Source organism: Peromyscus maniculatus, chromosome 6 (assembly GCF_049852395.1).
Source record: "Peromyscus maniculatus bairdii isolate BWxNUB_F1_BW_parent chromosome 6, HU_Pman_BW_mat_3.1, whole genome shotgun sequence".
Classification (NCBI taxonomy): Eukaryota; Metazoa; Chordata; class Mammalia; order Rodentia; family Cricetidae; genus Peromyscus; species Peromyscus maniculatus.
In genome coordinates, this window is record NC_134857.1 from 63185448 (window position 1) to 63198206 (window position 12759).

Sequence of the window (12759 nt, forward strand, 5' to 3'; positions counted from 1 at the left end):
CTTCCCCATCTCAGTTTGTTTCTCTCAAGTTCTTACCCATCTAGTTCTTTCATTCTCTTTTCTCCTCTCTGTCCTCTGTGCCCTGGAAGTCCTGGTATATATACACTTACAAGCAGTATTCCCTTAGTGCAAAGCCAGGCTTCCAGGGTCAAATGGAGGGGTGATAAGAATCGCAATAACCGTTAATTACCATTTGCAACCCCAAAAGGAAGTGACCAATGGGGAAATGGATTAACTAAAGGCTAAATTCAGGTAATATCTAAGAAGAGGGCTCTTATGTGCTCAACTATAATCTTAGAAAGTGTTAAGAATCTATAAGTTTCTAGGTCAATGGGAGAAAATAAAACTGTCTTCTTTTTTCCTGTGGCTCCTATCTGTCCAAGCTGTCTGCCGTTTTTCTGCAGGGTGGGGGAAAGTGTGCTCAGTCTCTAGGCAACCTGTGTACAGCTAGATGCCTCTGGTGATAGTTAAAGGGAGATCTGGAACTGGAGGTAAGGTTTGGAAAAGGAGGAAGTTAAGCTTAATTAGCACATCCACCAGGCCTTCTCAAACAGGTAGCCTGGATGCTTAAGTCTGTTCTTAGAGAGTACAGAGGTATCTCTGATAAGGTACTTTCCTCCATCCGGTGATCCAGGTAGCACCTGGCCGGATGCTACCAATAATGATAATTACAGGGAGGCTTGAACTGGGGTTCTGGCTGAGCATAGCTGTTAGCACATAAGGTTATCTAAATATTCCTAGAAGTGGTTAGGTAAGTAGTTAGAGGTCTATAAAGTTAGTAAGGCTGTAAGAAAGGAGGGGTCTGAGCTAAATTGTGTAAAGCTATTACTTAATGTCTACCTGACCTAGGCGGTGTCCCCTTGTGGAATTTACCTTAAGTCAGGAGACTCGCCTGTGGGTTGTTATCACTGTTAATCCTCGGAAATTGGGTGACCACCTGGGTGGTGTCTCCTTTAGTCCTTGAAAGTGGCTAGGGGAGATATCTGATTCCAGAGAAAGCCTTTCCTGAGGCTGTTCTCCAAATGCCTGGAATGTGTATGTCTAGAGAGTGATCAGTCCACATTGTTAGCCCTTCTTAGGGAAAAGTCAATTGGGAAAACTATGAAGGCACACATGATTTTCATAACAGAATACAGCTGATATATAACAAGCCAAGTAACACCAAAAACTCCTTGGGATTTGGCTTCCTCTGGAGGAATTCCCTGATTCCTCCAGGTAGTGACTTTGCCATAACCAGCTGAGTTCTTATGACATTCCTGCGGCCCGCAGCAAAATTTGAAGGCAAATGGATAGAACTAGAAAAAGTCATCCTGAGTGAGGTAACCTAGACCAATAAAGACAAACATGGTATGTACTCACTCATAAGTGGATATCAGCTGTAAAATAAAGGATAACTCTGCTACAATTCATAGACACAGAGAGACTAGGCAACAAGAAGAGTTCATGGGGAGGGGGACACCGAGATCTTCCCGGGAAGGGGAAATTGAAGAGATTTCTTGAGTGGACTGAGGGAAGGTGGGGATGGGAACATGAGTGATCAATTTCAGGGGGTGGGGAGGAAGAGAGTGCTGAGGGGGACATTTGGGGGTTGAATGGAAGCCTGATGTGGGGGAATCTCCCAGGAGTCTATGCAATAGTGGGTAAGTAGCCTGAGCTGGCCATCTCCTGTGACAGATTGGTACCTGGCCCAATTGTCATCCAAGAAGCATCATCCAGCAACTGAAGGAGACAGAAGCAGAGACTCACTGTCAAACATTAGGTGGAGTACAGGAATCCTGAAGAGGAGGAGGAGGAGGAGGAGGAGGAGGAGGAGGAGGAGGAGGAGGAGGAGGAGGAAGAAGAAGAGGAGGAGGAGAAAGTGGTGTAGGAGCCAGAGAGTTCAAGGACACCACCAGAAAGCTCACACAATCAACTAACCCGGGATCATAGGGGCTCGCAGAGACTGAACCGAAAACCAGGGAGCCTGCATGAGACTGACCTAGGCACTCTGTATATATGTTACAGTTGTGTAGCTTGGTCCTCTTATGGTACTCCTAACAGTCGAAACAGGTGCTGTCTCCTACTCTTACTGGCTTTTGGGACCCTACTTCTCATACTGGGTCACTGTGCCAGTCTTAATACATGAGGAGGTGCTTAGTCTTACTGCAACTTGATATGCCATTTTTTATTGATATTCATAGACGACCTGCCTTTTCCTAGATGGAGACAGAGGAGGAGGGGATGGGGAGATGGAGGGATGAGGGAGAGGGTCTGGAAGAGGAGGATGAGGGGGAGGAGGCTGTGGCCAAGGTGTAAAATAAATGTATGAATAAAAAATATAATAGTCTCTGGTTTGATTTGCCTCCAGTCAGTACCTGTACTGGTAAACTAGCCAGGTTACTATTCTGTACAAAATCTTAAGCCTATGTTGTATGTTGTTACAAAGGCCATAGCTTGCTTCCTTGCTTATTGACAGACACACTGGGGCATCTAAAATTCTAAACTTATATGTGAAGAAAATGTTCTTACTCTGAGCTTTGTTTCAGGGTTGTCTGCCATGGTTTGGCTGAGAAATCTCTAATGGGAAGGAGGGCTTAGGCAAAGGTCTTTGTGAGATCTACGCTTGAGATAGAAGGGATAAAAGACATCAGGTTTCCAACTTTTTAACATCACAAATCTCTGGTCTTTGGATTCTTCCTCTGTGAGGAAGTAAGCTAATTCTAGCATGACCATATCACTGTCTTACAATACCTTATTAATAGTACCAGGTAGCAGCACATAATTCAAATTAACTCTTTAGCAGCCGAGACAACTGACATCACAGGGAGTAACTTTGTGAGGGTCATGGCCTCTGATGCTGCCAACCGAGGTGACTGCCTGCAGTCTCATGAAGGATCCTGAGATTTACAGCAGCTTACTGGTGAGTTCTCAGCATTTCCAGATGATGTCACCATTGATAACTTCTCTCTCTTTATTTCCTTATAGTGAACATGAAAGCTTCTAATTCCCAGTAATAAAATGATTTGTTCTTAGCACATAAGTGCTGGCTTCTGTTTTTGTGACCTAAGCAAAACTATTTACTAAATTCCCCCAAACCTAGGTTATTATCATACATAAGATCAATTATTATTCAAAACAAGATAAAATAGAAAACCAAGTTAACTGATGGTTGTAAAGTTAATCTTATTGTGAGCAAGTGAACTGAATGAACATTTTTCAAATGAAGAAGTACAGCCAATAAACATATGAAAATATGTTTCACATCTCCAGTAAACAAAGCAATGCAAATCAAGACTACAAGAATCCATCTCATCCCAACCAGAATGGCAACCAATCAAAAGCAACAGATGTTAGCTAACATGGAGAGTGGGGAAGTCAACTCTCAAATGCTACAGGGAGAATGTAAAGTAGTTAAGCCACTGTGAAAATCAATATGAAACACACACACACACACACACACACACACACACACACACACACACACACACGAACAAGGGTAATGTGGTAAACATAGGCAAAGCACATTTTGTACATCTTTAAGTACACATATGTATGTGATACTGTAACAAAAATGTTACTTTGTACAACTAACATACACCAGGGTTTTTTGTTTGTTTGTTTGGAATTCCTGAGAGAGCTGAAGAGTCGACACAGTGGTTAAATGCACTGGCTGCTCTTCTAGAGAAGCCAGGTTTTGTTCCCTGCTATCACACTGCAGTAACAACCATCTATAACTACAGTCGCAGGGGATCTGATGCCCTCTTATGGCCTCCCCCGGCATCACAGGAAACATAAGAAAACAAAATACCTTCCCAGGCAAGATGGTCGGTGGGTAAAGGCACTTGCTGCCAAGTCTGGCAGCCTGAGTTCAATCCCCACAACTCACATTGCCAACAAATTGTCTTCTGACTCCCCCACTCCAGTAACAGCATGCCCCTACTCCCCATAATACAAAAGTGGTTTTAAATTTAAGCCTCTTTATTTGGGAGACTCTAGAAAGGATGAGAGAAGAGGGACACTGACAACTTCCAAGTAATCTTTTTATAGGCATGCTTTGGCTCCTCTTGCTTTTCCTGCAGCCTGGAAAGTGGATATGCATGCAGCCCAGCTGTGAAGATGACCTAGGGTGTGGCAGAGCAGCTGGCAGACACTTTATTCTAAACTTGCCTCCATCTGTATAGAACCTGATAGAGAATATCCATCTAGTAAAAAATGAGTATTCTCCTGCTAGAAAAATGCAACTCACCATATGTCGTTACCAACAGTCCCATAAATAAGTAAACCTGAGACTTCTGTAAAAAAATATCCTAGTACTATCCTTACAGGGCTGCCTTGCACATAGAGGTGGGAGAGAGAACAGGAACACAGGAAGGAGGGAGGGAGGAAAGGGAGGAAGGACTTTATTTCTTCTGCAGTGTTTCTGAAAAACACCTTCTGAACCAAGATTACCCTTAGTAATAGGAGAATCTAAGGATCTAGTATGAATCAGTTTTCCTTTATTAATGGGAGTTTTTCATGGTAATGTGTTTTCACTAGAAAAGATCTATGTATATTCAGTCACTTCCAAGAGCTACTCTTTCAAATGTCATTTATGTCTTGTGACACTGAAGCTGAAGAATCTTTCCAAAAGCCAATTTTATTAAAATTAGGTAGGAAGAGAAAAATCAGTGTGGGGCAACAGAACCATTATGGACATTGTAGTCAAAGGCCTTGGAAAGAGCTTGTAATCCTACCTTGCTCAGATTCCACAGAGCCCAGGAGCCCCAGGGAACTTGAATTTGCTTTGAAGTCTACCGGATAGTAAATGCTTACCTTGGGGTTTGAGTCACTTTCCGATTAGATGAATACATTGCTCTTAAACACTTTACAGGCATTATGGGTTGTACATAGTGATAGATAAAATTTGGCAACTGAGCCAGGTGTAGTGGTATATACCTTTTATGCCAGCACTTGGGAAGCAGATCTATAAATTTTTGGCTAGCCTGATCTACACATTGAGTTCCAGAAAAGTTAGGGCTACATAGTGAGATCCTTTTAAAACAAAACAAAACAAAACAAAAAACTGGGTGTTTGGGGCAAGATGGTTTCTGCTTTGAATAGAGAAGATGGGATTGCATGTTCATAGCTGATCCCTCACTCAGAATTAGTCAAGTGGTAAAACACCTACAAATGACGATTTCAGAAATCAGTTCCAACTTGCAATCACAGAGGACTTTGGAGAAGTTGACATCTGAGCTGAACATAGGGAGTTCTGATGGAAGTTGTAGAAGGAAAATGGCCCTCCAGGTTACAAATAAGCTCACGTGGTCTGGACCACAGTACTTCACATGCTTTCCTCTGAGTCACTTCTGCTATAGTGTTTGTCACAGCAACAGAATCAAAGCAGAGCACAGCCTCTCGGAGCTGAGATCCAGTTCCCACCAGGACATCTGCTTAGGGACTCAGGGAAGTTAGTCTTGAAGAAAGGGCTTTCCTAATGCTAATTCTGGGAAACAGAGGTTTCAAGGTCACTGGGCAGTCTGCAGCAATGGCTGTGGAGCAGCAGCAGAACTTTAGGTGTCTGCTAGCACTGCTCTGTCCCAACACACCCACCCACAGTCTCCTGTGGCTTGGCTACCTACCACCCACCCCTTCTGCACATTTCTGCTAGGCACCGGCAGCCAGAGCCATCTTCATAGCAAATTCACATCTTCTAGGATCCTTAGCATAGCGTGAATTCTTGTATCACTGAAGAGTGCTCATAGACCAGCCTATTAGACTAGCCCCCTTGATCAAGGCCCTTTAGAACCTAGTTGTGCCATCCTTTGGCTCCTTACCAGGACACGCTACATTTTGTGACATCAGGCCCACGTGGTTGTGTTGAAATTCAAGGGTAAGTCTAGAAATTAAGACTTGGAGGGGAGTATGTGAAGGCCTGATGGTAGGAGGGTCATGCTGTCATGTCGCTCAGGAGCTGACTGCAGTCTTCTAATATGGGAGAGTATAAGCTATTAGTGGCAGTGGGGTGGGGGTGGGGGGTGGAAGCATCCACTCAGATGTCATATGTGTGAAGGTCCCCTTCTTTTTACACCATGGTTGGGTTGACTGCTAGCTTTCCTTCCTTGTGAGTCCATCAGTCCTGACAAGTATTTTTTTTTATTAAGAGATTTTTCTATTCATTTTACATACCAACCACAGATTCCCCTCTCTGCCCTCCTCCTGCCCCCCAGTCTTCCCCCACAACCCATTCCCCATTCCCATCTCCTCCAAGGCAAGGTCTCCCATGGGGAGTCAGCAGAGCCTGGTACATTCAGTTGAGGCAGGTCCAAGCCCCTCCTCCCTGCACCAAGGTTGTGCAAAGTGTCCCACCATAGGCACTGGGCTCCAAGAAGTCGACTTATGCACCAGGGACAGGTCCCGACCCCACTGCCTGGCTGGGGGCCCCCAAAACAGTTCAAGCTAAACAACTGTCTCGCCTATCCAGAGGCCCTAGTCCAGTACCATGGGGACTCCTCAGTTATTGGTCTACATGTGTTTCCACTAGTTTAGCTGGCCATCTCTGTGCATTTTCCCATCAAGAAGACATCATGGGAATAGGTAGAAACAGGGTGTTAGGGAAGTTCCTAGGAATCCACAAGGATGACCGCACCTTAGACTACTGGCAATATTCGAGAGGGTGCCTGAACTGGCCTCCTCCAGTGATCAGATGGCTGAATACCCTATCATTATAGAGCCCTCATCCAGTGACTGATGGAAGCAGATGCAGAGATCCGGGTGCCAGGCTGAGCTCCAGAAGTCCAATCAATGAGAGGAGGGATTCTATGAGCAAGGGACATAGAGGTTATGATGGGAAAATGTACTGACAAGTTTTTTTTTTTTTTTGTTTTTTTTTTTTTTTTTTTTTTTTTTTTTTATCAATTTGACAAAAGCTAGTCATTTGGGAAGCAGAAACCTTAAGTGGGAAAGTGCCCCCACCAGATTGGCCTGTCGGCAAGCCTATAGGGCATTTTCTTGATTAATGCTTGTTATGGTAGGCCCAGCCCATGGCATGGGAGGGGGGGTTAGTATCACCCCTGGTCAGGCTGTCCCGAGTTGTATATGTATATATAAAAAAAAATGTTGAGCAATCTGAGCCAGCCAGCCAGTAAACAGCATTCCTCCCAAGGCCTTTACTTCAATCTCTGCTTCAGTTCCTGCCTTGATTTCCAGCCCTTACTTTTGATGATGGACTGTGATGTACAAGTATAAGCTGAAATTCTTCCTTCCCCAAGATGTTTTTTAGTCATGGTGTTTTATGCAACAATAGAAACCATCACTAAGACACCATCAAGAAAAGAATTGCAGAACAAAAAGTTTGCATTCCACTACACACAAGGTCTGTTGCAACAGAGACAGCATATAGCACACACAGCCAGAGACAAGTGCCTACTACAGGGCAGGAGGTGTCCAGATAAGCAGCACCTTCTGGCCCTGTATGTGTTATATAAAGCTTTTAATAGGGTATGGGATAGAGCTGGGTTCCTTTCCTTTCTTGAAACAGGAATGGGCAGAATGCATTTAGCCAGCTGGATCATTTTGAATGACAGTGGGGACTTAACTGGGTGAGACAAAGGTGGGACCTTGGAAATTCCCAGAATCCAGCTGAGCCTTCATCAGATCTGCCTGCAGCAATTGTTTAGGTTCATTGCTGTTTTATCCACAGTCCTTCCCCGTATTGGGTATTAAGTCATAATCATCCTCATATCCTCTCCCTCCCACTCTGTAACTCCAGCTGTTGAGATTAGCAGCTTTGCTCTACCCACCACCCAACCACGTTCCACTCAGGCCTACAACAGTGGATTTGCATTGAAAACATAAGCAAAAAGATATATTTCCCTTTTAAAAATTTTCAGGTATATTAGCACAGCAACAACAAAAAATCTAACAGATCATGTTAATATTGGTGGCTATAAAATTAATTAGCTTAGAAGAAAAGACACAGGGTTACCTAAATTATAAATATGCTAAGTTTTAGATATTCAGGGGACATCTAGAGATCAGCTTTTTGCTCAGTATGACAATATTATAGTCAATATTTGTATTTTGATATAATCAATAGTTCTTTCTTGCCAAGCAGGCTCTTTTAAAATTGGCTTTGCCAGCCTTTTATTATGGTTTCTACACTTTGAATCATTGCTACAAATAGCCTTATTCACTCTAACAAATTCTGAGAGTTATGTTTTTCCATCTTTTTGAAGACCACAGCTCTGTAGTAATAGCCCCAAAAGTCAGCAATAGATATTTGCAAAAAGCTGCATACAATATTTCACTAAGGTTGTCATTTGCACTGTTTCTTAGCCCAATGAGCTATATTATGCCCAAGGCTGTATGTAATTAACCTGTTCTACAGAAATTAAGGCAGCATGGGATTAGTTATATTCACTAGTCGTCAAGTTTCCTACAATATGAACACGATTACTACTCATGCACACCACTGCACAAAGGGGGTGTTTCACATAAATGCAATGACTACCGCACTTAGGCTTGAAGGGGGAAGTGATGAAAGTTGTGCAGAAAAACAAATACTACACTAGTACAAATATACCCCCAAAATGTCAGCTACTAATGTTTTAGCTTTAATATTATGAGGACCGTATCAGCCTCCACAGGGGCCTTCAACTAGACTCAAATAGACAGGTTTTTGACAGTAGTAGTAATCAAACTTGATACCAAAATATATGCACTTACCATTACATCACCATGGATCTTCAAATATTTTATGTGGTTGATAGCTAAATTATTTTGAAGTTTTTTTTTCTTCCCCAAAATGAACAGTCCCATGAGAAAATTTGTAATAACTTGTTATTTGAGCTCTTACAAGTGTTTTTCTATGAGAAACTAAATGTGTCTGTTTTTCTGGCTTAGAGTGAGTTGCCTGTATCCCGTGGTACTCTCCCAGCAGCTGGAAGCATTTCACTGCATGTTTTCTGAATAGATGACTTTCACCCAAGAGCCTATCCTATATCCGACAGTTGTGTGGAATATATGAGGTGCTGATTTAGTCTCTATATTCTTTTAAATCACAAACTCTAAAGCACTTCACTACAAAGGTAGTGCATATGCTTTATGGGGAATAAGCCTTCTTTTGCACTAAAAAAAAGTGAGATTCATTTACTCTTCTTACAACTTTCTGCTAGAAAAATCAAATGAAGCTGAAATGAAAGTTATTTGCTACTATTTTTAATTCTATGTATGCAAGTCCTGGCTCTACCACTTGTTATTTTTAATATTTAGATATTAATGATATCTAAAATATCTGATATCAACTATAAAAACCATTGTTACAATTATCTATGTATGCTAATAAATTGATGAAGTCAAAATGATCTGAATTCATTAATTGTTCTTTAGTAAAAAGGGAAATTTCTGTAACTACCAATAAAACATTTCTACTGGCACTTGAAAATGATTTTATTTTTATTTTATACCTCTCTTTACAGTATCTGACACTTTGATCTCATGAAGACATCAAACCTAAGACCCTGCAACTGTTGACCTGGCAAGTAAAACATGAGAGACATCTGTGTGTGTGAATGTGAATTCTAATAAAAACAAAACACACGTTAGTAGCATCATATATTTAATGTTGAAGAATTTGAAGTATAAAAATTAAACAACACATGATTTTAACATTTAAAAAACATTAACACTTTTTACCAAAACAATGTAATGAATATCAAAACATAAGTGAAGCATAACTATAAAAACCTTAAATATATTAACAGCAAAATTGTAATTTATTTGTGTAACAAATATTAACTAAAATATTTAGTTACTTTCAAGGACCACAATGGTAGACTGATTTTTCATTACGACTGCCAAAAATTTGCATCTTAATCTTTTTTGTCTCATCATTTCTTTCTACATAATAGTTAGATGCTTCTGGTTACATAACTGTTCCAAACTCCACTACAGATAGCGATCCTTGGTAATCTAGTCTAGTATAAACACTGTTTTTAAGTACTTCAATACTTGTGAGATGATGCTTTACAAAGTTGTTATACAAAAAAACATAAACTACTGGAATCTTTTCAAATTCGGGAATTAGAAATCCCCAAAGTTTACAAAGAACAGAAGTAGTTTTCTACCACTGAATAACTTTTAAGTGCATCTCCACAGATCCTACCACTCTTGTCATTTTCTATTATAGCTGATGTTTAATATGTTAAAATAGTTTTTAAAGGCAAATGTGCAAACCCAATTATAAAATACAACAGTACTTTAATTTTCATGCTGTATACAAAGAAAAGTTTATACTAATGTATCCAGACTTTCTTCAGAAGAATGAGGCCTGATTGGAGATATATAGTCGTTGTCCAACATGGCTGCCATTAGCAAGTGATATTGTTGGTGACAAGGGATAACTTGGATAAGAATAAGGCCTTGAAGTATAAGGAAGCACGCTGGGAGTCCCAGAAGAGAGGGTAGCACTAACAGGGGAAAGACTATTTATTGAGCTGCGACGGAAATTGTAGTCTGTAAATAAATATATGAACAATTATGCTGCACATCTTTAAGGACACAAATTTAATTCAAGAGACAAAACATTCAGACAACAATCACATTTTAACATAATGTTCTAACATTTAAATACCTGACACTACTGTAATGATGGTATATTATTATCACGGCAGTGAAGACACTAACAGTTACATCAAATCAGGACTCTTTCCTTAACTGACAACACTGCTTCAAAGATCTTACTATAGTGCATTCTTGGGTATTATTTTCTTTTTAACACAGAAAAAGAGAACCTCTGATTTCTCTTAATCAACAAAAAAGCTTCTTTAAATTTGGTTATGACACCAAGTATATATCATGAAGAAAAAAAGAACAGCAAATTCAGTTTCTTTGTTTTTTTTTTTTTTTTTTTTTGAAGCTATAAAGGCATCAAACCAGCATAAACATTTGCCTCTGGACTTCTGGTATAAGCTAACTGTCCAAAATTTCATTATTTAAATGCTGGCACAAACATTCATATAACCAAACACATCAATTTAACATTAGAGTCTCACTGGTACCACAAAACAGTAAAATGAATCATTTCTACCAAATGAACTTCAAAAACCATTATCAACTTAATAGTATAGAAAAATATCCAAAATTAACCAAATTATTAAAACAATTATATTTGAAATTATTATTTCAAACAAACGTTCATCTTATGTATGTACCAATAATTTCCTGCTTCCTTAATTATAGTAATTCTGTATGTGTGTGTTTTATTGACCAAATTTGTAGATCCTGTACTTTCCAAAAACTCAACTATGCTCTTTACTACAGTGTAAGTCAAAGTGGTGACTGAGACTATAAAATGATCATTTATAAAAGCTATTGTATTGTTGGAATGGAAGAAATGGAATAAGGTCATTTGATGGAAGGTCAAGCTTTCCCCTCCAGTAGCATTCACTATGAAGCCTAGAACACATGTTGTCATGGGACTTAATGTTTAACCAACAGGAATGAGACCAACTGCAGGAGAATAAGCTCAAGCAACATCAGAAAGGACCTATTTAAGAAAAAAATAAAAAAAATGAAAATCAGTTGTAAATAGGTTTAATTGCTAGCATTGTAAAACTCTAATTAGATTAATTTTATAAGCTAATTTTTATGAATGGTACCACAAGATCAATAAAGCAGCTTGTTTTAAGGAATAATAAACATGTTTTGAAATGTCCAAAAAGTGTTTAAAATATTGGATATTTTGAATTGAGAAATTACTTTGAAACCATTTGCTTTTCTAACATCAGATTTATTTCTTCTTTTACAGAATCAACTTTAACCAAGAGTTAAAATATTGAATATAAACTGAAACATTAGATGTTCTGTATTGATGAATACATTGCCCTTTAAAAGTTCTGATTGTTTCCTGTCGAAGTCTGTCCCTTAGTAGCCACATACCTCTAATACACCAACTCTTTAAATTTTACTAATGTAGTTATCAACAGTATGATTTAAAAGTGACTTCAGTAGATCAGAAATGTAGTTTTCAAAAAGATATCATGCTTTCTTTGAGTTTACCACAATTATTTAGGTTTTTTTTCTTTGATGTAAATACCTGGGAACAGGGCTGTCGAGGCATGGGGTAAAGATATTATGCTCTAGAGTTCTTCACTGTGACCAAACTGTATTCAAATATTTTCAAGTGGTAATGGAGCCTACTTATAAAATGTGGACTCAGAAGGTATCTCCAGAAGATTTAAAAACAAGCAAGATAGCTGGCTATGAGCATAACACTTAGCATTTCTGGCAGTCCTCTATCATAAATCTTTAAGCAAACATGGATCACCTACTATATTCTCATTTTTAAAGAAAACTACATTAAATCCAAAATTAGATGTTGACTCATAACATAATTCATGTAAGATAATAGGAGAAAAATCTCCAAACTGCTGCAAGAATTAGGCAAGTGAAAGACTTTTGCTAAATGTTTCTTAAAATTTCACAAGTATTTCATAAATAAATTCTATTCCTAAAACCACTAAGTATATTCAAAAAAACAACTGGCTGATTAGAAAATAGAACACATGTCAAATAAGATAATAAATTAAATGTAAAGTGAAAATATTTAAATACACCTCAGAGCTTGCATATTCATTAGATATAATTTACATATAATGCAAAACAGAAAGCAGAAAGCAAAAAAAAAAAATTAACAAATGAGTAAAACTTCCAAGCATATATATACTTGCCCCCACCCCATCCCAGTTTTTCCTCTTCAAGTACATCTTCAAGTCTTCAGTCCCACTGTTTCAGACCCAA

The 12759-nt window shown here is 39.2% G+C and overlaps 1 protein-coding gene across 26 annotated transcripts in view; it reads right to left on the bottom strand.

Moving 5' to 3' along the window:
• Window positions 1–9564: 9564 nt before the first annotated feature.
• The window catches only part of Rbm46 (RNA binding motif protein 46), a 48074-nt gene continuing 44879 nt past the window's right edge, over window positions 9565–12759 (bottom strand). For 14 of the 26 annotated variants that reach the window (XR_006073188.2, XR_013052130.1, XR_013052132.1 and 11 more), the window contains one exon: window positions 9565–11506. Coding sequence is in view for 11 of the 26 variants with exons in the window: in XM_076574308.1 (XP_076430423.1) it covers window positions 11496–11506 (11 nt within the window). In the remaining 15 variants the exon portion in view is untranslated. The remainder of the gene's footprint in view (window positions 11507–12759) is intronic. The other 12 variants (XR_013052133.1, XM_016003819.3, XM_006985308.4 and 9 more) reach the window with 1 other exon arrangement.